Raw genomic sequence first — 27,222 nt, forward strand, 5'->3', positions numbered from 1 at the left:
AGCCCAACACAACCAAGAGACAGTTTTACTGTACACAGGCCTGTCAGTTATTTAAAAACTGACAGAAATCTTCGTGGTAGGAAAAAACCAAGCAGGAGTTTTCTTTTAATAAAATTCACGTAACTGCACCTTCCTCTGGTTGCTTTCCTACACTGTGTGGTGGCAGGAGCAGGCACACTGCCACTGAGACTCCATCCGTCACGCTTGGTGTGCAAAGCATTTCCTGTAACGGTGGGAGCATCGTAAGGCAGAGACCAGAGTTCCCATGCAATGGTGTGTTGTTAGGGTCAACATTAAGAACTTTAAAACCCTAGTGTTTCCTAGGTTTGATGAGAAGACAGACCAAGTTCTGTAATCTATGAGGTTTGCCATTAGGTGCTTATTTTATTCCTCTTCCCCCCCAAAAGTTAATTATCTTAATATCTGGTCCAGATGAGAACCTGAGACCTGACATCAGGTATACTACAGTAAAAAGCTACCTTGAAAGTCAGGCAGTGAGTTGTTGTATCAAAGAGATCTAATATTTCACTGCTGTTTTAAATAGGAACTGAAGACTAAGTGACTGATGTTTATCAATGGAAATACATTTCCACTGAATAATGAATAATACGCAAGACAAAAAAAGGCTTAAATTATTATGAAGAAAATTTTGAGAGGGAAAGGATTATTTTTAATAAATAATTTTTAATAAACTCTGGGATATTTTCCTAGCTGTAAATAGGACATTATTATGAATATCTGACAATTTCTGTGTACTTTAGAGGATTTCACTTCAAACCTTTGGTTATCACTGTTACCACCTACAGGTCATAATGCTGATTCCATTTTGGATCAAGTGTATTCTTCACAGTATCTGTAGAATGGCATTGGCCAGATCCGTCCACCACAACCTTAGCAAATGGATCAGGAAGTCCTAAGAGAAGGAAAAGAAGAAAATTAGCAAGCGGATCAGGATGTTTTAAAGTCTTGTATCACTCCACTACTTTTAAAAAAGTAAAATATTTTATTTGAAATTGCCTTTATTCCTAAATGAGGGCCATGTTTAATGAATGGGAATAATATAACATATTAAACACAGGAAATTACTAAATTAGCAACTTATTTCACTGATACAGAGTAAGCTGTGCAAGTCAAGCATGAAGGAAAAAATATTCTGAACACCTTAATCTTCGTGATTTAGGACTGAGTAAATTCTCATCATACAAAGTATTCAGCAAAAGGCAGAGAAAATAGATTTATGCTCTTCTTATTTCTAGGATTAATTAAAATAATGATTTTTGGTTGCTACTGGTACTACAGAAAATCACCTATAACAGGTTATTCTTGCTTTTGAGGTCCACTTTGCTTTCTACTTCTTTTTCTGCCAGCTTAGTACCTTGGAAACACGGAACACAGGTTCAACAAAAATTAGTGTAAAGATGGTGACAAACTAGGCAGCTGAGGGAGGGAAAGAAGCAGGACCAGAACAGTCTACAATTAGCTTGACTGCAACTGACACCAAAAGGGACGGTCCCACCACTAATGCCCCTAAGTCATGCAGTCTTATTTCTTTTTTCCCCTCATTCTAACTCCTCACCCAAGTGCCCAGGGAGTCAGCTGAAAGAACTAAGGTGGTGAAACATTATTCACATTTTCTGCAGCACAAGTTTTGCACCAGTTCCACTTCCTCAAGTGACTCAGATGGAGTCAGTGAAGCAGCAGTGGCTCAAGACAAGTGTCAGGCAAAGCATGTGAGGAAGGGGAGGAACAGGACCTTGTGATTTGTGCTTCTGCACAGAAGGGCATCACAGATTTCAAATCCTGAGAGGTATTTTTAGGTATTTAGGTATTATTAAACTGTTAAACACCTGGAAACTTACACCAATACAAAAATCCAGATATAAAGCAAGTTTTAGAAGCATCACAAACTCCAATATAAATCTGTATCATCCCTTCTTCAAGTTCTTTTCCATATTCTGGTCTGATGTTTTGAATTTTGCCCGATCCCAACTGGGAGGCAGCAGGCAGGTGATGTGTGTGTGCATGCTTACACAGCCAATAACATTCCTTTCTGCCTCCTTCATCCACCTCTTAGCACTTCTTTCAAAACATTATTAAAATTAATTAAAACCTAATGTCAGAGGAGGTAAGTATTATGACATACTAATTAAGATGTACCTCTGTTTGCTGGACAGAAAGTTCTTGTATGAAAAACATTTTTAATAAATATGTGTAACTGAAAAACATGTAATTTGCCTGAGAGAGCAAATTTGTTTCCCACTCCCACCAAAACCAGGGAGAGTGTGTCAGGGTTTTAATTATTATTATGTATCTGTAACAACTGTCACTTAAGAAAAAATTAGAAGCCCTGAAATAAAATGATGTGAAAACCTGAAAGCTCCCACCCCCTTAATGCAAATATCTTAATACAACAATCACGTGCAAACACTGATGTACAGAACCTGCAGAATATATATCCTGTGTATAAAAACTTTAACAGCTACTTACGGAAAAAATCCTTTTTCACCAAGTTTTTTGCACACAGTACTGCAAGAAAAACAGAAATACGAGATTAAGTCACTGATTCCCAACTTTAAAAAATTACTTTACCTGTCCAGCAGTCCAGAAAATCCTGCCCAAAATGAGTGAACATGAACGAATTGTGCTCCTGCATCATTTATATTGTCAGGTAAAATAAGTCCTAGCAGCTGAGCCAGAAGTATCATCTTTTGGCAGTTCACCTTCAGGTAGATTACAGTGCAAGTGATATGGTGGTGCTATCCTCAGGCAATAGTTTCACATGCAATTGTTTTCCCCCTCAATTCTTTTGCCAACTCTGTGTTTACACCAAGTGAGGGAACTGGACCATGTCTAACTAGCCCAGCAAACAGTGGCACAAAACATTGTGCTAGAAAAATTAATGGCATTACACAAGCAGGATATTATGTTCAGTTCTACAGACCAGCAAAAGCTTCCTTGACCATAAGAAACTGCATTAGGCACTTCAGGATTTTCTGTTCCCCTGAGTGGTAACTAAATAAACGTTTTTACCTGAAAAACATTTGGGTGGAGTAGACTAACTTCCAATGCGAGAGGTCTGATGGCTCTGAAGATAATGTTTTTATTTGTAGAAGCTAGTAACTATTTCAGTCTCTTTTGTTTAAAATAAAAAGGAAGGAACATTTGTATTTGTCAACTAAAAATATCAAGGGGAAAATCATCTCTATGAGAACACAGTAAGTAATAAAGAAATAAAATAAATCAATAAATAAGAGGTCAAAAGGACAACTCAGATACAAGGATGCCAAGGTACACATCGAAGACTTCTCACAAAACACACCACTGTTCAACGACATATACTTATCTATTATCACAGGTTTAGTAAGTAGGAAATACCAGACTCCCCTGTGAAACATTAAAATATTTACTGATAACACACAAGGATTCTTGCGTATTGAGTGAAGCATGAATTCCCACAGCTAGCACAAAAAGGAAAAGAAGGGAAGGAGGAAGAGGTATCTGGTCGGGATCAATGCTGCAAGACTCCTCACTGTAGGATCCCTGTGGATATTTTTTCTATGAGATTGCCAGTATTTATTACTACCAGGAAATGCAAAGACAGAAAAGTGCATCCAATAACCGCATCCCACAGACACCGCCTCAAACCAGACAAAACTGCTCATGCTTTCTCCATAGAACATCCTCAAAGTGATCCTGCAGTGCTGCACATTCTCCAGTTTCTTTTACAGCATCTGCCCAAATAAGAAGCAGAGCAGAGGTTGTCCATGAGCACTCTGATGGAGATTTCCAGGATCAGGGCAGAAGGCACCACCCTGCATCGTTCTGCATGCTAGCATAAAGCTGCATGTTGTTCTAAAATCAACGGAATTATTTTCCCAATTTTTATGTTCATAAAGATGTTGATTTTAGTGAAACTGCTTTCCATGGGAATGCAGCACTGTAAAACCTATTTAAAATCCTATAATGAGTTTTAGTCCTCCGTAAAACAAAAAGGGACACCTATTAATGATTTACAGAGAGCCAAACATCTCAGGTATTTCTGATACCTGGAGTTCAAGCATGTATGGGAAACAGATTGTCACATCACTGCCTCCTCCACAAAACATTCAAATAAGATCCTTAGAATGGTGTAATAAAAATCCACAGCCACTGAAGACTTCCATGTGCCCAGCAATTGAAAGTCTACCCTACCCATACAATTGATACCAGCTTAGAATACAGTACAGAAACAGATAAGATAAACTTAGAAAAATGCTTCTGCAGTTGAGATTCTATTATACCAAGAAAATGCTCAGCCTGAGCTGTCAACATACACCACTCAGCCCAAGAACTGAAACAGGTTACAGCTCATCAGCCAACTTTCATCTAGTGGTGAGAAACTTAAGGGTAAAATAGATGCTTACATAGATGGCCACTGTTTTAAAGTTCCCCAAAGATACAATTATTTGCACAATTTCACCCATTATAAGAAACAGGAAGCGTCAAGTGAAGCTGAAGACTTTAAATCCAATCGCTAAGTCAAAATTCATACAGCATGTTTTGAAACTGTATCATGTCCAAAATAAAGAGGTTTGACTAATCTTTTGAGAGACAAATTGCAAGGTTAACTAATTATAAACACTTATTTTCAAAATAGAAAGCAAGCCTGCCAGTGGGATTTAGCCAAAGTCTCATTTTTATAAGACTGGGCACACACACAACATACAGACTAATAACCGTTTCCCCAACAATTAGCCACGAGTGAACAAACTAGTATTTTTGGCTCAAGATTTCTTCTCTAGTAACCACATTTAAGGGAAGTCAGATGTCAACCCACTCTGGCTTTGTCAGGTTAACAAAACAGGAGAGATGCTGAAAAATCTTCCATTAACAACACCTTCTCTGCCAGGTATTTCTAGGTGAAAAAGCCCAGGTCTCAGGGGCATCAGCTCCGTTCTAAGGGAAACAGTCTTGTCCATGCACAGAACTCTCATCTATCTCAGGACTCTTTTTTGATCAAAACTTTTCCCACTGGTGTGAAAAGTACCAGTTTATGCTCCACTTTTCTAACAGCTTCAACACTGTATTATAACCTATTCTGAATATTCTGATAACCAACTGATTAATAGTTCCTCGAAAATAAAAACTAAGGAAGTTTGGTTTCCTATGGATTTATGTTTTATGGTTGATTGAAAGCTATAGCTGAGGCTTTTCCCACTGGTAGGGCCTTTAGACAGACACTCTCCAACGCAGGCTCTCCAGTGGTCTTGCAACACGGGATCTCCTGCTGCAGCTTTTTCCTCCCATTTCAGGTCACTGCTAGGGTCTCCTCTCTATCCAGGCAATGATTCTCAGAAAACTCACGGGACCTAATTATCTCTGAGGCCTCTATGCTATGTCAAATTTGAGCTAAAGAGTCAAAAACCAGGAAGAACCATGGCAAGATTTATTTCCCTTGACAAAGCCAAGTTAAAACGTTAATGGTTCTGGACCCAAAACCACATCATTATCAGATCTACGCAGTTGCAGCATTAATAGATCCTCTAGAGGCACAAGGGCACTGACAAAGGTTATTTGTTATGTGCGTGCTTTAAAACTTGTTTTAATTTAAATTGTTTTGAAAACAAAAACTCGTAAGCTGAATTTGCACAAAAGGTTTTCAGAAACAAGAATACAAACCAGTGCCTGCATATATCAGCACTGGTTTGGAACAAAAAGGGAGGGAGGGAGCATTGTACCATAAGTGCATCATCAAAATACATCAATGGCTTCTAGCACAGATACGTATATTAAGTATTTGTTACAAAGTATCACTGAGTCAGTGGATAGCTATGTTTTGTATTTGTTACAGACTTCCTGGGTAGTCTACACAGAAGAGAACATTAATATTCCAATATGAAAGAACAATATATACGTGCCAAGACAAACACGCACATCACTTTTACATACTATACGTTCATTAAATCTCTTTACTGTGCCTCATGATCTCATTCAAACATATGCTACTCAAGTCAGGCCACAGAAACATGAAAAGAGCATATTGTAAAGCTTCCTAGTCTCCTTCCTTGACAGCTTTGCTCACATAGTTCTCAAATACTCAAAAATAGGAATGAAGTGAACCACGTTTGCCAAGTTCCTTTTTCTGATTTACTACTCCAGTGACTGACACAGAATGAAAAATAATTTGACCATTGCAAGTAAATGCAAAATATTTACTATCCTCCAACTCCTGCAATCTGATTTATGTGTTAGCTATTGAAATTTACACGCAATTAGAGAGAGGTATGAAATAATCAATTGAACCCATAAAGTGAATGGAATGTGATTATTGAAAATGTGAATTTTATAGGAAGATAAATATTTCTCTCATTTTCTGAACTTTTCCTACTCTCTTTGCTGGGTACTGAAGAACTCATTACAACTGCTTCTTACTTTGGAATCGTTTCTTACAGAAAAATTAAACTTTTTATGACATCAGACTGTTGTCATTGAAGGTATCCCAGGTTACACATTGCCACTATTTATGAAAGCGTTAAAGAGTATGTTTAGTTCAGACTAACACGTACATCTATAACACAAGGTCTGCATTCTAAAGGGAAGAAGAACACAAAGAATATGAAATAAAGCAGAACATAACTGTAGGAGGCCTGCAATGAAAACAAGTAAAAAGTGATAAAGATCCATGAGATTTCACAGAATCACCACATCTTAAGTATGTCTTAAGAGACTTCAATGATTGACCTTCAGCTGTTGGATAACAGACCTAGAGTGTTGAGGAAGGCAACTTTAAATAGGAAACTTGGCCATTTAAGGGTAGTGATCTTGTATTTCCAACCTATATCAAACACATAACCAACACATTAAAATTCAGTAAGCGACTTAAGAAAACACCCCCCCATCTCATGTCAGACATCCATAAGCAACCAGTACTGCATCAACAGACAGCCCCGAGTTTATAGGGGGGGGAAAGAGGCCTGGTCCAAAGCTAAGATTACGTTTTCTAATCTTCTAGCTTTTCATGTGTCATCACCATAGAACTAGTTCAGCTTTGTGCATCCAACCAACAGTTTGAACATTATAATTCCTGTTGTTCTTTTCTTTCCCCAACGGGTTCTCTCCAGAAAGAGTGCTTGTTCCAGAACATATGTAGCACATGGGATAGCGAGGAGAAAAACAGGCTGCCTATCAATTTTTACCACAACAGTTCATTTTGAAGACAAGTCTTTCTTCCCCCTACAGAAACACCATCTTTTAATGAAAGCCATTAGCATTGCTTTTTGTGATCAGATCCCAGTTGTTTTCATGTAACACACAGTGCAATACAATCACTAAAATAAGTCCCAGCTGTAGAAACACAATGCTATGCTGTTGCTAATGTGTGTTGTACTGATAATGAATGGTCGTCTATGCTTTAATCTGAATAAAGCTCCCAACTGCTCTGCCTCTCCTTGCCAAAAATTCCCCTTCCTCCTCCAGACTGTGGTTGCATTCCAATTACACTGCTGATTGGAATGAGCCTGCTTGGGGGAGGGAGAGGGAGGGAGACAAACGAACCCACACACACGCCCCTCCTCGCCTTCGGATGGCTGCCCCTGGGACCCAGAAATCATTTGGGGTGCTTGAACCCAGTGCTGACATGACGTACTTTTCTCCACCTTGTATAAAACTCTTCCTGAATTTATTTATTTGGTTGAGAAAAACATTTACAACAGGCAAACAGTACACCATGCACAGGTTCCAGCAGGAGAGCTCAGTACTTTAAACCTTTCTAACAAATTCCTACTGTTTTCTTCCATTGTTGGCACGCTACAGAGAAACGTGTATTTTTCTGCTTGCATTCCCTCCTTGGACCTGCCTAATTCCCACATGGAAAGATATAAAACAGGAGGTCCTCAACTATTCATCGAACAAAAAGCTGTAAATAACGCCATGCACATTTGCAGATACAGCTGCTGAGGTAATAACTTCCTCAATCAAGGGTTTGGAATAATTTTTTTTATCCCAACTACTCACGTTAAATTTTATTTTACAATTAATCTCTCTGAGGATTATTTTTTTTTAAAGCTTTCATTTCCTTCCAATTTTCATTTCCTCTGAAGGTGTTTTTTCTGCAGATAAACAAAGTGACAGAACATGATCATAAACTAAGAATTTACTTTCAGTTAATGAAATTTATACATTTTAGAACATTGCAATCGATTATCGTCAAGAAGGGACACACAAAGACAGGTAAACCCAACAAACACATGTTTTACAGTGCAGGGTTTTGAGTGAGGAAGGTATTGAAACATGAAATGGGGAAGAGAGCAGCAGCACAGTCGCTGATCAATGTGAGCTGGAAGGTTTCATATTGCACCTAACAATAAGAGGCCTGCAGCTGTTCCTCTCTTAAATCAGGTCTAGCAATCAGATGGATGAGAGGTAGATCAGGAAGCTCAACTGGCTTAACAGAAAATTAACCTTCTGGGGACACGGATTGGTTTGCCACTGGCTCCAAGCGCTACGCTGACTTATCCTGCAGTCACACCATCCATAGATGTAATGCAAAGTGGCAGAAGCACATGGCTGCAAAGGAGGGAGCATGAGCCAGACTCCTGTTCCGATGGCAACTTGCAGCTGCACCGGAAAAGTGCACCCCATACCTGGGAGTTTTTCAGCTCTAAAACCAAAACACACCCCATCCCACCCCCACCCCCGTATTTAATTTTAATGCAGACAGGTAGTTTTCCTTCTGTCCGTTTTGCTGTTCCTGATATTTTATTAAAACTAAAAATTTTCCATATATATAATATGTATGAAAATAAAAGCAGATTTTGCCATCAGGACACCAAAGTAACTAGCTAACACCCTTCAGGTTTTCAGAGTCTTAACCCTTAAACATTTGGATGGAGTTTTTATTTCCTATTTCCCAAAGCATACTCAGAAGCACAGAATAAAAACACTGAAAAAGAATCTCTCTTGCAAGTGTTCACAACTGCTATCAGGCTGCTCTGTTACTGACAGCTGCTCTGATCTCACCAAGCACTAGAAATTTGGAGTAACCTACTGAGCTCTAAACTAGAGTTAGCACCAAACATGCACACACACACAGAGGCTGCCATGCCCTTCTTAAAAAGGTTCAATAATTTCCCCCAATTCTTTACTGTGAAATTCAGTGGTACCCAAATTGAAAGTCCAAACACCATCCTCTTCTGGGACCAGTATATCTGCAGCACACACAGAGGTGCAGGTGCCGTATGACATACAAAAGCAAGCTCAGTTCACCCAAGGCCACAGGACAAACTGATGCTGATTTCAGACATACTCTGCTCGATTAGATTAAACATAAACACTCTTCACCATCCCCTGCATCCATGGCTCTGCCACAGGAGAGAGCTGCAGCGTAAGCACTGCCCTCTGGAGCAGCCAGAATTTTTTTAAGCGCTCTTAAAGTGCTGTTAAATACTAAATTCCTGTCAAGTTGGAAAAAAAGAAAAACAATGTTCAGCACTAGTTCTAAGTGACATATAAAAGCATTATTGCTAAGGCTGCCATCCAAACACAAGGCCGACAGCTTTAAAATAAACTCTTTTAAAGTATTAGGATAACCTCAGCACTAGGAAAGCACTTTTAACAAGAATTTCCTTTAATAATGGTTAAAATCCTAAATTGTCCCATAAACACATTTCTCCAAGTTTAACTTCCAACACAAGCCAGATGCGAAATCCTTAATACACTGCATGTAAAATGAAACCCATTTCTAAGGGTCACGTGCACCTGCTTGTAACCCTTGTCAGAAATCTGTGTCTCAACAAATCACAACTACTCCTCTGGGACTAAACAAACCAAACCACAGTAACCTGTGTTCAAACACCAAACAGCAATATGGATTACCCAGAAATGAAAAATGTCCTAATAATACAGTATACTTTAAACCACTGCAAAATACGCCAGAAACTAACACAGAAACAACACATTTTTCTTTCTGACAGATTCACTATATTAAATTCTGCCTATAAGAGGAGGTTGTGCTTCAACTGGATTTAGAATTCTAGACTCATATTATTTGCATGTAATATAACTCATAAAGATTAACATTCAAAATGAAAACACCACACATTTATCAAGGAAGAAATGTTAATGAAGATGCACTGCATCACTGAATAGCAGTCAAGGCACTAAATCATTCATCTCATGTAACAATAAAATTCTGGGACAGACTCTCCAAGGCTATTCTGAATTCCTAAGGGGGGGACAACACGACAGTGACTCAAGACTCCAGTAGCCTGTGCTAGGGATGTCTGATCTGAACGACTTGTGGACACGGCCAGATGGAGTCTGCCTAGATTTGCCATGTTTAGACTCCTGTTTAACATCATGATGTCTACTTCACAGTATTGTTTTACTGTAAACAAAAGGCTTCCTTTTCCACTTCTCCTCCCTTATTCCACTCCAAGCCAAAAGTAAAACAAAACACAAAACCCTCCACACCAGTGAATTCTTCCTTCATGCAACCAATGCATTCACATTTCCTAGATTCATTCAGCGATGGGCTTACTGCCACACATCACCACTCTATTAATGCGTCCAGTTTATTTGATATGCCTGTCAAGGTAAAGGAAAGAAATTATGCTGCCTCTTTTGCAATGAAGGTAGCAACCCTCCCCAAGCATTCTGCATCTTACCATTAAAGTTTACAAGTGTCTTTTAATGGAGATTCGTGTTGGAACCACTGACGTTGAATATGTAGATGCAAAAGCTTCAGGTGTTTTTTGCTTTGCATTTATTTTAACTTATCTACCAAATATGCAAGTGAAGCCTGAATAATACAGGATGAAACCATCCCCACCAGGGCTCTGTGTAAGCTAGGGCATCACTCACAGCTCAGTGAGAAAGAAGCAAAAGTAACACATGGGAAACTTTAAGAAAACAAAGGCTATTGCGAATATTTGCATTTCCTGGTTTAGCGTGGATGGAGCCTCTCAGACCAGCCAGGATGTTTCTAATGCATAACTTTCATACACTAGAAATTCCACTTCTCCACCCTGCTCCAAAATGGCCTAACCCTAACATCTTGTCCATTTTCCAGCATCTGAAAAACCACTATTGTACCATGAAGTCATCATATATACACCACTTACAAAGACTATTGGATACTATGCTGGTCAGTTGGGCTGGGGAGAAACAACATAGCTGTAAACTAACAGCTATTAGAAAGCTTAAAGGTCAGCAGTCAAAGATCAATTTTCAGGCCGATTTCAAAGTTCTCACTTCTGTTTCTCACACTTGGAGTAAGCACAAAATTGTATTTCAGGAAACAAAATCAGGGTGGGAAACAGAACTCAATTGAGAGAAATGAACCCACCACCTTTGCTGTTATCTTTGCTGTATGATGCAATTTTTTTAATCTTCCTGCAATATTAAAAACATAATTACAATTTAAAAAGTTGACATTTAAAGTAGCATTACCAGGATTAACTAATCTCAAACCTACAGAGGTGGTTATTATATGCAAGTGTGAGGGACATAAACTTTATTACGAGCATTAACTCAATTATCCTAGAGACACTGGAATAAAATAGTATTTAAGAGCTCAGGCAAAGAAAAGGGGGTGCTCTTATCTCAAACTCTGAAATCCCAGCAGGTAGTTTTTAACCAAGACCCAATTTAGACAGGAGTGATTAGTTCAACTTTATCAACTTGCAATGTACTAAGAGAACACAGGATTCTTCCTGTGAGGATGGGTAAATAAAACAAGGTAACATGGAAATTTACCCATTTATTTCTCAGCTTGTTTTGACAGGAACAGTGGAGAGGAAAAAAGCTAACACAAGAAACAAATTACAGCTCTGTTCTGCCTGGTGTATTTGATGCACTTCTGAAAACGTTCTGGGGGAAAACACGCTAACAAGAAGCAGATCCCTCAGACTTGTTTCACTGCAGTGAACCTCTTCACCCTCTGAATGATCCAGAGTAGATGAAACAACAAAAGAAATTCATGATCTAATTACCAACAAAAATGCCCTGAATTTAAAAAGGGCTCCAGACAAGAGGCACCTGCAACTAACCCAGACTCCTGGGTGTCAGGAACTGTAGATACCAGCAGCTTTCCAGCCCGCAGGACTGCTGCCATCTCTGTCAGGCCACAGCCACACACTTGATTTAAACAGGAAGTCTTCACAATTCTGTCTCCGCTGCAGACATGTTCCTGGGGGGACACTGCTATTGCTGGGGCTGCTCTGGGACGAGGTGGAAGGGAAAGAAACACACACACACACATAAAGAGCAAAACCATGCACGTCATTTACCCTTCATGGGTAACTCTCATGCCACTCTCCAGCCAAATACTGTAAATATTAATTTGATCATCACTGCCAAAAGGATTGTCAGGCGCTTTATAAAAAACAATTCCTAAACCACAACTGCTAAGGTGGCAACTTTTGTTAGGGGGGAAAAGTAGAGTCTAGCATTTCAAATATGTAACTGAAGTATTTGAGTAATTTTACATAGAGTATTCCCTAGTTAATAAAACTTTAAAAGTGTTTATAAGGATCATGATTTTGATACTAACACCAGCAAAAGTCACTAATTAAGCATCCTCCACCCTTAACCTAAATGCTTAGTTCAGCACAATTTTGTTTTGGTACTCCACCTGATGTACTGAAATCACATTATATGGGGGAACACATATGAGTGATGCACTCTTTATACACTTCATTATCATCGATATCTGCAACTTCAGACATGGATTCTGATCTGTCTCCTTGATAACATGTGGATCCTGCCTGTTCCTCCTTTAATGTAGTTGAAATACTTCAGCGCAATGTTCCTACATTGATTTCTGGGGGGGAAATTGGATTTTGTGGAATGCTTTCAGCTCTGGGAACTGCCTCTCTCTGGAACTTGACAGTTGGGCTTTTGCCAAAAATAACAAGGTCAGCAGAAAGATGTGTGGTCTCTACACACACCTTTACCTGGTTACTACGCTTATGCCTCTGATGATACCTCTATCTGCAGAAACGCAATACCATAGAAATGGGGAAAATGCCAGCTGTTAAAGAGAGTACATATGGAAACCAAGACAACATCACCATTTACACATTATTAAATTTCTCATGTACCTCAGTCCAGTCTTTTTTCCCCCATCAGACAGCCACAAAGCCTCATCTGCAGGAGGTAAGTATATCAATAGACTATACAATTTATAAACTAATTTAGTTAAATTATTGCAGTCCTTTAAGATGAACAGACTCAGTTTAGTTTCTCTGTATAAACAGATGTGCTCTACGGAACAAATCCAAACAGTTTAAGAAGCTGCTGCTGTTAAACAGAGATGAGCTAATTGCATGAGCAATCCTATTTATTTCCACAGAAGGAAAGCAACTTATATTAAAGCCTCATTTTTCTCATTTTGCTTTATTTTTACACAAGTTGCTTAAATTATTTAGTCCAATCAGTATGACTTATATACTACTGAAAGAATTAATATAAAAGGGGTTTTAAAGAAACAAAACATCAAGAGATTCCAATGAAACAGCTTGCAAATATGTGAAAATAAAAAATCTTGCCAAAAAAAAGCAGCTTACCATGCAATTTAAAATACTACATCAGAAATCTTTTGGGAAGATGCAATGTTCAAGCAGTGAAAAGACAAGGTTTTTTCTGCAAAGAGGAGCACACAGCAGAAGACAATAAGCAGCAGAGACTGAAGACTAAGACAGATAACGGGAAGCAAGTGAGGCTGAAAGAAGGAGTATAAAGCTGATTATATTAATGCAAAAAGTATAACACTGTGAATCAACACCCCCAGCAGTAAAGCAGATGAATAAAAAACCAGGAAGGTATTTCCAAGAACTTAGAGGATATTTTGTTGCCAGGCACCTAACAAAGGCAGAACAGCTTTCAAGCATCATGAGCATGCAAGTATTTCCATTGATCTCAAATACCAAGTTATGAGCTTCAGAAAGTCTGAGTGGACACGACGGGGATTTTGAGGGGACACAGAAATGAAAAGCTCCCATTTACACTGGTGCCTTTCACTCTAGAAACTCTTCACCTCTTGCAATTCCGCTCACAAAGCATTATACTAAATATCACTTCTGATTTCTACCATTTCTTACATGGCTGCACATAAAAGGTAAGAGCAGACCCAGTTTTCCAGAGGAATCTTTACATTCATTTCCTATGCACACTATTCCCTGGATACCTCAAACGCTGAGTGCCACCCCAGCTCCCCCCCAGTACAATTATTTGCTAAACAGCATACTAGCTTACCAAGTAAAATCACATTTTCCTCTCACAACTGTCCTCTTGCACCTCAATTATTTAATATTAAACACCTTCCTATGACCTAATTCCTTTAGTTTCTCTATCATCTATGCATCCTCGAGCCAACACAACAACTTATATTAAAACTAGACCAGAGACATGCTAAAACTCTCATCAGCTATACGATGACGGAACAAGGACACAAGCCTTTTTCCCCCCTTATATTCCTTCAATGAGCTTTGTAAACTGTATCTCTCTTTTAGGCATTGATTATTAACTAAATTTAAGAAGTTACATTTCCCGTTTATGTCTGTGCATTATAGACTCTGAATGGCATTGTCAATAATGAAAATATACAAGTTTTAAAAATACTGAAAGTCAGACCATAATGATTGCCTTGGAACTGGCACGGTGCATTCAACTACATCTTCAGCTGATCATGTATTTTCACTAAATACAAGAAAATGAACTACACTGAGTCAGTTCACCAGGTTCTGCCAGCATCACTTGTTTCAGGCTTGCATTCCAGACACGTAACAGGTCTCACTAAAAGGTGATATTGCCAAAGGGTCACAAGACAGGAGTGATTTTAGGATGCAAGCAAACATTTTAGGACTTAGCTAAAAGTCAAAAAAGTGCCTAAGCACATTTAAATTTGCAGAAGAGAAATTAGAACAAAGACGCGAGTCTCATAGATTCTGATCCTAAATCTAGACTGCTGTTCAGGAGACAATAAAAAATACGGGATTGGAGAAGATAAAGTGTTAATCGCATATTTGGTGGTTTATGAGCCAAAGCAGTCTGAGGTTTAAACTGCTTCTGCTCAGTGCTCATCCCATTCAGAGACGATGAATCATTTCCCATTTGGCAACACTTCTGCCTACAAGGCTGTCTTCTGTGAGATTTCTCCTGTATCCCTGTAATAGATTTGCTAATTTAGTACACCTGACTTTGAGCAAAAGCTATTGTTGCCAGCTGTCAGACTAGACCTCGTCCTGTTTATCAGACACATCTAAACCATCCTGTTCTGCCCCAGTCGTAGAAACAGAACACTCTTCACTAATCCCAGCACAGTAAATTACTTTCTAATATCCTTGTTTTTCTTACTCTGCCAAAATACCAACACATCATAGATTTAAAGCAACAGCAAAATCAATTTATCCACAGCAGCTGGGCTCATACCAGTTTATCCAATAACCACATTTTTTTTTAAGTCATATTTGCTGTTCTAGTCATTCTGTCCATGAATTCCTGAGTTTCGGCAGTAGAGGTTGGACTATTTTAGACAAAGGTAATATAAGCTCACAGGGAGTGTATTCTAGTTTTTTCGGCAGGCCTCCACAGCTCTTTGAAAGATAAATCAGAGCAAAACAAAGTATTAAATGCCTCACACACACTAAAACATTTCCTCATTTTCCCCAGGGCTTTGTGCATGCAAAAGAAACTGCTTTACTTTCTGTTTATAAATATTTGTCTGGACAGCAGTGTAAAAGGGTAGGGGTGACAAAGAAAATAGGTGGGCTTTTTTTAGTTTGGTGTAGGTTTCTGGTTAGGTTTGGGGTTTTTTTTTAACCTACCTAGAGAGAATCTGGGAAACATATGGAAAAAACAATTTCTGTCTGACATTTTTTACTACCAGAACTTAATTCTTTACATTTCAGATTACAGAAATCAGTTATACAGATGCAAAAAAGCAGACTCGCTGTTCCTTGGTTTTATACACTGTCCAGAACTCCTACTGCACTTCAAAAAGCCCACTGTATTCACAGAAGCACATACTCACATGAGATGCTCTTTTGATAACTTTTACTCTTCCACATATTTCAAAACTCAGTATAATCAACATAAAGCGCATCCACCCCACTAACTATGGAATATGTATATTCCTCTCTTCCTTTCTGCCATTTCTGGGGGGCTGTGGAGCTGCTTACTCGCCTCTAGCATTCAAACCTGGCTTTATTAATTCATGCTGAGCCGTAAAGGCAGCACACCTGGGCTCTTTCACTTGAGACTGACTTGGAAGGCCAGTCAGAAACTGTGATTCAACATGCAAAGGCCATTCACTGTGAGCAGGCTCGACACCACCCTATGGTTATCTTCTGCTATATCTTTTGACAAAATTGAGTTTAACTGTATTTGCCTACTTGTAGATGAGCAGAGGATCCCTGTCTTTCTTCCTGACAATACCCATATAATATTCCAAACAGGCTGATGCCTTGACTGGTTTCAGATAGGAATAAAAATTAAGCAACTGTACAATAAACAAACCAAGAGCACAAACTCCTCATAGGAAGAAGCTGGAGATCGTTTATGCAATAGGTAGCAGAGACTGCTTTGAGAATTTAGATATAGGGAGGACTGCACAAAAGGCACAAACAGCATTGCTGACACATGGTATGAATGAGAAAGTTGTAGCAAGTTCCTAAAACAAGAGGAAGTGAAACACAATAAATTCATGGGTGCAGCAAAAAAACCAACTTAAAGCAGTTGATAGTGACATAGCAAACCTCCGTGAGAACACTGCTATGGTGCAGTTACACACAGGCGATCTCTGGGGCTTTGCAGAGCACCCTTTCCTCACCCCAGTAACCGCTTATCTACTGCAATCACTCTGCCCTTGCAAAGGGAGCACTGAATGTGGAGCTGCCTGCTGCAACCTCAGCTACAGAACCAGTACCTTTTCTTCAGGTGGGACAGAGGAAAGGAACCTGGGAAATGGAACAAGATCTTGGGAAATGGAGCAAGATCTTGGGAAATGGAGAACGAATAAGAGAACTGAAAAGCAGTATTATTTCATTGCCCTACAACAGCTACAGAGCCAGCCTACACCTTTTAGTTGTTATTGCAACATATATATATATACGCACACAAGGTTTTTCATTGTATTATTTGAAATGAAGAATCAGATACTTTATTTCAATTATTATTCATCTGTACAATTCAAGCTAGCCCCGAGTAATCATTAAAGAGAAATATTTGCCAGGAAAAATGATTCATTCACAATCCACTTCTGAAACAATAAAATGGTTCACTATAACAAAAATAACTGTACTGTACATACCTCAATTTAAAAGTTAAAAACCAGCCAACTACAATGAAGAATGCATGTCCTCAAAAAAACCCCAACCAACCAACATGCCTGCATGTGCAAATAACAAAAACATCTTGCTAGGAATAGGCAATTTCATGAAATACAGTTAACACCATATCTGATGGAAATTGTACTCTATTCTTTAGCTATTTAATAGTCTTAAAACAACAAACATACAGCTCACCTTCTAAACTTTGGCAGCTCACTATAAAGCTGATAAACAGATCTTTATTTCAGCACAAAGCTGATGCATTTAAGTGTACATCTGAAACAGCAGCATACTGCTGGCTCTGGAAAGTTCAGGTCAGGAACATCACAGGGACTCCCTAACAAGTCCCTCGGATATCATCAGGGCTTTCACACACCTTAAATCACAAACAAGTGGATCAATTAGGAAAAAAAATTAAATCAGGCATTTAATAGCTTTATAATGGCCCAAAGCTCAAGAAGGTGTGAAAATGAGCAGCTTTTTGGAAAAGTCTTCATAGGAGCAAACTTTGTTTCAGCCTTGTATCAAATATGGGGGGGAAAGAGAAGCACTGTGAAGCATCAACAAGTAACACTATATAAATACGAAAAGTTTTAAAAGCTCAGTTTTCCTCCTGGTTAGACAATATTAAGTGTAAGCTTACTTAAAATGAAACCCTGCAGTTTCACACTACATCAGTTCATTTACTTTTAGTTCACAAAATTAAATCGTACATCTGATAGCACCCATAACTTCTCTGTCTATACAGAGCCATTTGCTGAATAGGACTCTAAAAGAAACTTCCAATAGAACATGATGCCTTTCTCTCACTGGAGATACACCTGCGACCACGTGTGATTTCTGATTTGTTTTTCCACTGGTTAAACTCCTCTGCAGACTCAAGTGTGTGTTTAATGAGTAGAGTGAAAAATCAAAGCTGTTCACAGCGCAGGCAATTCAGTATAAACAAAGCATAGTACATCATATCACTCCACTAACCCAGTGAACTGTTCCTACATAAATCCAGTGGTGACAAACTGTGTGAAACTAGGGACTCCCATCTTCTATAAGGAAATCTTTACATACAATGAAAGATCAGAGCACACAAATGATGACTGCCAATGCTTTCTCCGTCCATTTGCTATTAAACATATTTGGATCGATCCTGCCTAAAACCAATCAAATCTTTCATGCAACTAACTCATCAGTAGCAAATAACGCTTATCTGAAACACGTATTAACTCCAAAACCTTTGTGAACAGATGGCATGTGAATTAGCCAAGGAAACATTTAGAACTATGTAATTCAATTATTATCACATATTACTTAACACAAAGTCTTCTGATCCTTTTAAAGCAAGAAAATAATAGCATTGATGATGTCAGCACAGCATCACATCATTTCTTAGAATAAAAGACTTAAAAAAAATAATTTCAAGTTTGTTAAAAGCTGAAGAATTCCTTTTGTTCTACATGTAAGGAGTAATCCCGATCTTATCTACAAGCTTTTCTTAGAATTCTGTTATGAATCACAGCCACTTAGAAGCCAGCCCTTAATTCCCTATTCCTTCTACTTAGGATCAAGATGGGCCAAAGGAACAGACGGGAGAAATTCTGGGGTGTTTTTTCCTATTTGTTTTTAAACTCCTGTTCTTTATCCTACAGTAATCACTTACACTCTTTGCATTTGTTATACATCTTATAAAACACCTCTGCTGCAGATGATGACTTCTTCCAAGTAACATACTCAACTCACAGACAGTAACATAACACATGCAGCAATAGCGTTCCCCAGTTTACAAAGCCAAGTGTTAAAAAGTTTGGAAACATGAGAATCCAGGGTGCCCCTGTGACCCTGTGTCACGTTCATTGCTACAACACCACAGTCTGGGCACTGAAAGATCTGCACTGCATTGTCCTGCCAAATTTCAGCCTCCACCACCCACCCATTTGTCCTGGAGAGTTCCTTGTTCCAGGTCACTCCCTTCTTCTCCACCCTCAACCAACTGTTGAGCCCTCTGCATTCTAGTTAACGCCTCTCTTCACACCAGGAGCGCACAGCCCAGTCAGCATCTACAGGACTAGCTCAACTCCTGTCCCCAGGCATTTGTTAAACCATGCACTAATTCTTACCCAGCTGATACAGAGGCACCTGCCTATTGCCATGGCCCTGCTCGCTCCTGCCCAAGAATGAAAGGATTCACAAGAACAAAGGATTTTCAATCTCCTTCTTGAAACTGGTTGAATTTTAACAGAATCTCCCCAAAATAAATTCAGCCCGATTTAGCTACTCAGCATGAAAAATTTCCACGTTACCAGGCTGCTAAACAGCAATCGAAAAGACAGCCTTATAATGGGAAGCACTAACTATAGCTGCTGTTACCAGCTCCAACTTGGTATTTCAAGTTCAACTATAAATTCCACTGACAGCAAATAAAAAACAAAGGTGTTCAGACAAAGTAATTGTGTTCAAATTACATGAAGTAGAAGCAACTGCAGGAATGAGTGCTCCTACTCACCATGCTGCTGATGTGTGAATGTAACACTTAAAAGGGTCAGGTTGACAACAGACAATACTTTTCATTTACCACTACTCCACCACAGTGATGGAGAGTGCATGCAAAACAAGTCCATTACAGACCTGGACAGCGCTAGGAAGAACTGTTTAAAACATGGAGAGTGAAGTTTCTAAATTTCAATAAACTTACAAAAAATATAAAGCTTTTGAATAGGTCCAAAGTATTACCCAGTGTAGATTAAGTTACATTATGCTGATACACAGGAAATAGCTGACTTATTCTACAGGATGAACAATTCACCAGAGGAAAGGAACTTTCAGGAAAAATGATAAATATTGTAATGAGGAAATCCGAGGCACGTATTCACAATGCAACATTCACAGTTCACAAATGAACACTGATTTCTTCAGGATCTCTTGGCCATAGAAGCGAGACACAGACAAATATATAGGACTTCCCCAGGCAGAACAACCGCTTGCTGCTAATCAGGGAACCAAAACTTTATTGTCTACCCTTGTCCTACAAAAATTTGGACCTCCTTTTACCACCTCCTTGTAAGAAAGGTATTGAGAGAACACTATGAACTGTGGGAACTGCTTAAGGAAGGGAGGGAAGACTACACAAATATTTTTACTCTATGCCAAGCGAGGCCCGACACATGTACTGCTGAAAATTACTCTAAGTCACTTTTTCCTTAAAGGCTCTCTCTTCTCCTGTTGCAGAAGAAAGCAGAAACCAACAACATTTTAAATCATTCTTCAGCCCAGTTCTTAAGGAGAAATCCCAAATATGAAAGATGTTCACAAAAGGGATAAAATGTTTCATGACATCACAATTTCAGGATAAATCTTGGCCACCCCTGCATTAGTACCAGCACAAAGATTTAACTTTTGACAAAAAGCACATACCCAGCTAGTTCAGGCAAACCAGAATTACTACATGGCATCTCGAACTTACAGACAGCATTTCCTTGTGGTAAGAGCACAGGGGCTGCCCCTAGGCAGCATTAATTAGCTTGAACAGAGGTCAACAGCAAGTTTTCCCCATTCCACACTTGAACAACAGTTTATTACAATAGTATTATATAGGCATCTGAAGATTCTGCTCACCAACACCCTGTGCTTTACCAAACATCCGAAATTGATAGTTAGACATTCTGAAATGCCACATACACGACCTATTTGAAATTATGAAAGATGGCACTTAAAATTACTGTTATTCGCAGGCTTCAATCACCAAAAGCTTCCACAATAGCAGTATAAAACATTCTTGAACTTTCTCCTAGAATCCTCTAGATAAAAGTCCTAGAAAAATTCTACCTCAACATGCATTATACCCTTTCTTTAAAGTCTGATCCATTAATGTGTCATATACTGTGAACCCAGGCTTAAGGAAACCAGTCATTTTTAATTTCATAATTAGTAATGCTGAGCAACTGCTCTCCAGCATACATGAGGATGAGGCCTTCATGACCATTTAAGTACTTAGCAACACATATTTTATGTCTCTTAAAATATATGTATTAATATTAAGACAAGGAAGAGAAATGTTCAGTGTCCTCCTATTTTCACATTGAAAATACAATCATTACTCCTTGTCTAAGGACAGTACTGTGATCAGCAGGATGAAGTGCAGGAGATTTCTCTATCTTTTAGCCCAAATGCAGGAGCCTATGTTCATTTTCTGCTTCCACTATGAAGTGACACAAAACCTCATATACTTCTAGTCCCTTCACATCTCTGTGTCAGCTCTTCCTTCAGTCAGCTCTTGAACACTTCTGCTCCACTCTGTCCTGTTTCACCTTTATAAACGACCCCTTTTGCCCCCGTATCCGGATGCCACTGCCTACACCAGCTCCATCCTACAGAGTTTCTTATATCACATCTGATATCACTTCTTATAAATGAAGCCAGAAGTACTTACTGTGCCGCTAAACAAAAAAAAGAAGATACCTTAACATTACCTAAGCACAGTGCTACTGCTCATTTAGTCCTGCATACAGTCTCCTCTACAGAGCTATACACCATTATTTTAATGAACCCATCAGGGAAAACAGCGAGCAAGAGCTTTTTTTTTTTTTTTCCCCTGAAAGTAAATATTTATACACATTATAAATGAATCATTTCAGAAGAATATAAGGTGAAACTTTTCTGTTAAGAGTTAGATTGCATAATTGTCTGTCATAAGGATACCTAAATCCTCAGCCCAATTAATGTCACGAATTTCTATCCAGGCAGTTAAGCATGAATGTAATTCTATGCATTTTATCTGGACATGTTTAGTTCCTTTGCATGTTTAAGGACTTCTATTTTTTAATCAGCCATGTTTATAAGTACTCTAACGTAGATACATCTTTCTTCCACCACTAAGAATTAAAGAGGATTCATTTTAGTACATTTACATATTTTACATGAAAAATACTTGCGTACAGTAGACTACCTTTTACTAAAATGAAACAGCAATCTTACTGAGTATACTTCACATACTGCCCTCATGTCTTACAACATGCACAAAGCAGCAGTTTTACCATGTGCATTATCAGAAATGGTCTTTATTTGTATTATAAAGAAATTATCAAGTCTTTATTTGTATTATAAAGAAATCATCAAGTTGGCTCAAGTTGTCAGAAAATGCCTCTAGGATTACCAATGCAGATTCCCACCTTCAATTAAATAGCAGCACAACTGCATCTATAATTGAATTTATGTATGTATCTATATATAAACTCCAAATCAGGTAGTTAGGTATGCTAAAAAGGAGTACCATTACAGATATAATTAGTTATGACTCCATTTAACTCCGTTGGTAATACTAAAATGTGGGTCAAGGCAGAATGAAAATGAGCGTATGTCACTTATGGTTAAAACAATTACGTATGATCAGCCAAGATACACCCCTGCAAACACACAGCTGACTTAAGCCACCACTACACACACTAACACACACAGAGTCCAACCTACACAGGTCCTCCTCTACACCCAGTTAAAAAGAAAAAGAGGAATGAGGGGAAGAGGTTGATTTAAACTTGGATATATTGCTCAGTCCACCCATCTGACAGCACAGGAAGGAGCAGAGGGATGCATGCATCCCAAAAAACAGTGCTGCGGGTTGGAAAGCTTCACTATGGCAGTGCTGCTCTTCATGTTTGTGGCAAAATGGCATCACCCAGGCCAGTTTAAGCATGAATGGTAGAATCTGGGTATGTATTTTTACTGTGACCTGTAAATTACATAGTCTGTACATGCTCTGCATATCTGAGACAAGTTGAATGGATTCATTACAGAAAGGACGCATTGAACCAGTTTACACTAACAATACCAAAGCCATGGTTGCAGTGACTCTCCCTTTCTGCAAGAAAACAATCCCAAAGTTGTGTTGAATAAGTACTGGCCAGGAGTCATTCCACAAAATTAACAGGATACAGCCACATAAACTCACATAATGCTACTTTTCTTTCACTTTCAGAATTTTGACAATGTGACTAACACTTCATGTAAGCAATACTTTTTACTCACTTTGGGCAGTATCAGTCCTCCTGATTTGCCTGAGCAACAGCAAAAAAGTATTCTGGAGTAGAAAAACTCTGATTGCCAAGAATACACAGGATCCTAAAATACAGCTGATAGTGCAACACAAACATGGCATATATGAGAGAACTGAACCCAAATCACCCCAAACGCTGTCTCAGAAGGCCCAAAACAGAACCATGTTTTCTGTGGATTTAAAATCAGGAGAAACAATGGCCATGGGCAGAAAAATCAAAAGATAGTGGCTCTAAATCCCAGCTTTACCTGGTTTATCCTTTTTATGATCTTGAGCACGTCTATTCTCTATTCTGTATCAGTCTCTCCATTTAAACTCAGATGATAAAGTTTAGCCAATTTTGTCCTGAGCTTTGTTATCTACAGATTAAGATTTCTTTAGAGTTACAAGCATTCTTATCTATGCCTTATTTAATGCATTTAAAGTTTAAGTAGCAAGACAGTAAACAGTTTGTTTCCTTGGATATGCTATTAGCAAATGTCCCTCAAGATCCTGATCCTCTTTCCCAGATAGGAAGCGTGCTTTGCTAATAGCAGACACACACGGTAGCTACTTTTATATGCATTGTCTAACATTATTGAGATTAATCCTTACCAGCCTCTCCGAAGTCACAAGAATGATCTCAGGCAGTGCACGTGTTATGAGCATTTACCTTTTATATATTAAAACATGCATGTAATAGCCTGGGTAGCAATGCACTCATGCCACTAAGCTAAGTCAGAATCAGGCCATATCATTATTGTGATGAGAGAAGGGAAGACACCCAAAGAAATCATCCACCTTTTTAAACACCCGCAAGAAAGGTCTAGCCCAATGGTGAGATGTCATTTGAAGTAAGATAGCAAAGCAAGGACACACTTCAAAGGCCATGAGATAAAACAGAACAAAACCTTCAAAGCCGCCTTCTTTTAGGGATCAACACATTCACCTTAAGGACATTAAGACAAAATGTCTTCATCTCGGGCATGATCAGGTTTGCAGGGTCTCAATTAGCAGACAAAAAAGGAAAAAGAAAATAGAAAGTAATGTCACTACTAGCTGAGTTATTCAGCGAAGTTCAGCTACAGAGAGACGCTACAGAACAGCTTAAGTGCTTTAAATGTAACCAAAAAGTGCAATTCTAAAAATTAATCATCATTTTTCCACCCCCAAGATTTATCTTCTATTCCCCCCCCCCAACAGCTTTATTTTTTTAAACATTAACATTAGGACTGTCAGCAGATTTCCCAGACATCTCCTACATATGTCCCATATGTTACCTACACACATAAATCCTGTACTCAACGCTTTACTGATTCTGCAACCACAGATGAATGTTGGGCCCTTTTGCTAATTTAATAGAACTGTCTTCCTACTACGGTTTCCTCTCCCAAATCCTTTCTGATCTTTGTTTTCCTTACCACGATAACCCATTACATATCCTTGAACACAAACAATTTTATACTCAGATGAATAAAACTTTGTCACATAAGCTGATCTCATTAAAACAAGCTCTATACAGCTCCTCAGTTGTTTATTACCATTCTCTGGCATCTGTGCAATCCACAACCGATTTATATGTATATAACTATATACTGTATATATAAAAAGCATACATGTATATGAACACTTCATACTTTGATGGAAATATTGAGGGCCAAGCATCCATCAATCCCTGTACAATCTGGTTAGACACATGCCTATTGACTTTGTTATGACTGCAGCAGTTTAATCCACCTACTATGTAATTTATTGTATCTGATTTCTTAGGTACTAATTTTTGGTAAGTCATGTCTCATTAAGTCAAATACACCTTGCATGAAGGAGCCCCATTGTTTTATTGTTGATGAAAGCCTATCTAACTACAGGCTACTGGTAAAAGAGGCAGTCCTGCCTTCTTTTTCGCTTCTTGTGTGCATCCCTCTCCTTCAGTGCAAAACCCCGGTTTTTTTCTTGGTAGGATTAACTTTCAGCTCATCACAGCTACTCAGTTGCTGTAGTCAGCATAAGAGAGGACCCAGAAAAGTGAAGCCACGGACTACAGACAGAAAAGAGAAACAGCACTCAAATTTTAAACTCAGCTAAAATTGCACTGTGATTTAAGTTGCCTATGAAACCGTAGCCTTGCTACTTAACAAGGGAGGTAGCTACTTCATCAATCAATCATTAATGCTGTTCACACAATGAGGTTCTGCTATCCATACATTTCAGTCCTGCTTCCAACAGCACTAACGAGAATTTAGGATTTCAGTTAACCACTGGTTTTAATTGTAATAATTTAACTGTTACCCACTGCAAAAAACAGGTGTGAAGATTCCACATGGTTTTGCAAAACTCAATGACATTCTGCCTTTTTCTACATAATATGTATCTTTCTTGAGAAACAGTAGCATCACAGCAAGAGTTTCTATCAGCTGAAGAGTAGCACTGTCTTCCTTCAACACTACAACCTTATAGTACAGTACCACCTTTGTACTGTAAAGAGTGACTAGACAGTAAAATCAGTAAGAGAGTGAGTAGGACAGATGAGATGCTGTTCATCTTCTGCAATACAGGACCCAGTGCTTTCATTTCCCTGATAAGCAAACCCTGCAGGAAACCTGAAAGCCTACAGTAAGGAGGAGGAAAACCAGATCTAATAACTCCTCAGGCCTACCTCTGATTCTTTACCAACAAAACTGTTTCAGCTCATTCCAGTTTTATATTTATATTTATTACCACCTTTCACAGTACACAGTAACTGTGCTTTGGGGCTACCAAAGTATCTTTACTCATTAACTACTCTGACACGCTCACTGTAACACATGCACTAAAACTGATGTGCTAACCTGTACTCAACTCCATATATTCTAGTGCTCATGTAGCTTTGCAGACTTCAAACTATTTTAAAAAGTATCTTTCTTCTTGATAAAAACAGCCTTATGACTTCACTCAGATAACTGACATTGATCTCATAGGTGAAAGCATCAAATGTAACCATCTTAACATCACACAATTCACAGATTAAGACAAAAAAATATTGACTGAGCAACTGAAATCAATGGTAATTTCCTTTTTTTTTTTTTTTTTTGTGAAGACTATAAGATTAATGCAATTCAGAATGGGGGTGGAAGAACAGTCCATTCTGTCACAGTATATTGTACATACAAATCCACAAATTCAACAAAATACCGAGGAAAATCACAGTGAGAAGGGGATGACTGCCCTGACAGCGTCTGTAGAACTCAGGTGTACTCAGCAACAGGACTAGATGAAATAGTGGTAAAAATGTCAGAGTTGAAAGAACTCTCCTCATGTTACACCTTCCTTGTATAACGTTATTCCAAGCTGCTACCATCAATTTTGAAGAAGAGTAGTGCAATTCTAGACTTTAGCAAGTTTAAATTACACTCCCTGTATTAATCAGAAACAAGCACACTTGAAGTGAGGTATCGTCAGAAGGCATAACCTCTGGAAGTAAACAATTACCCAGCAGTTTTCTAACTCAATATTGTGAAAAATGCATTGACATACATATCACTAAAGATCCAAGTGATATTTACTTCAGACAACTAAACTCAGGAGCAAAAGAATAACATTTTGCAAGAAATTTATAACACAGATGCACGGTAAGCTAAATAAAAACTTACTAGAAGTATGCCACCACTGTGGTTTTTCTCTGTTATGGAACCCAGACCTAAATAAACTGTTAAACACTTAGTGTAAAGGTATGCCAAACATTTCTCAGAACTTTCTGAAGGTCCCAACAAAGAATCAACCTTTTTTGCAAAATGAGGCCTAGGTTAAATATTTTATTTGGCTCCTCAAGATGGACTGAGAAGTTGGGCATCAGCTCCAGATCAGTTCTTGGACTCACATCAAACATTACCCTGCCATTTATCCAGTCAGTCAAAACAA

The 27,222-nt window shown here is 38.6% G+C and overlaps 1 protein-coding gene across 1 annotated transcript in view; it reads right to left on the reverse strand.

The window, feature by feature from the left end:
- The window catches only part of SMURF2 (SMAD specific E3 ubiquitin protein ligase 2), a 57,019-nt gene that overhangs the window by 26,793 nt on the left and 3,004 nt on the right, over positions 1-27,222 (reverse strand). The window contains exons 2-3 of the mRNA XM_065694106.1: positions 2,488-2,526; positions 805-913 (exon numbers count right to left, since the gene is read on the reverse strand). Coding sequence (XP_065550178.1) covers positions 805-913; positions 2,488-2,526 — 148 coding nt within the window. The remainder of the gene's footprint in view (positions 1-804; positions 914-2,487; positions 2,527-27,222) is intronic.

Source organism: Lathamus discolor, chromosome 13 (assembly GCF_037157495.1).
Source record: "Lathamus discolor isolate bLatDis1 chromosome 13, bLatDis1.hap1, whole genome shotgun sequence".
NCBI classification, from domain to species: domain Eukaryota; kingdom Metazoa; phylum Chordata; class Aves; order Psittaciformes; family Psittacidae; genus Lathamus; species Lathamus discolor.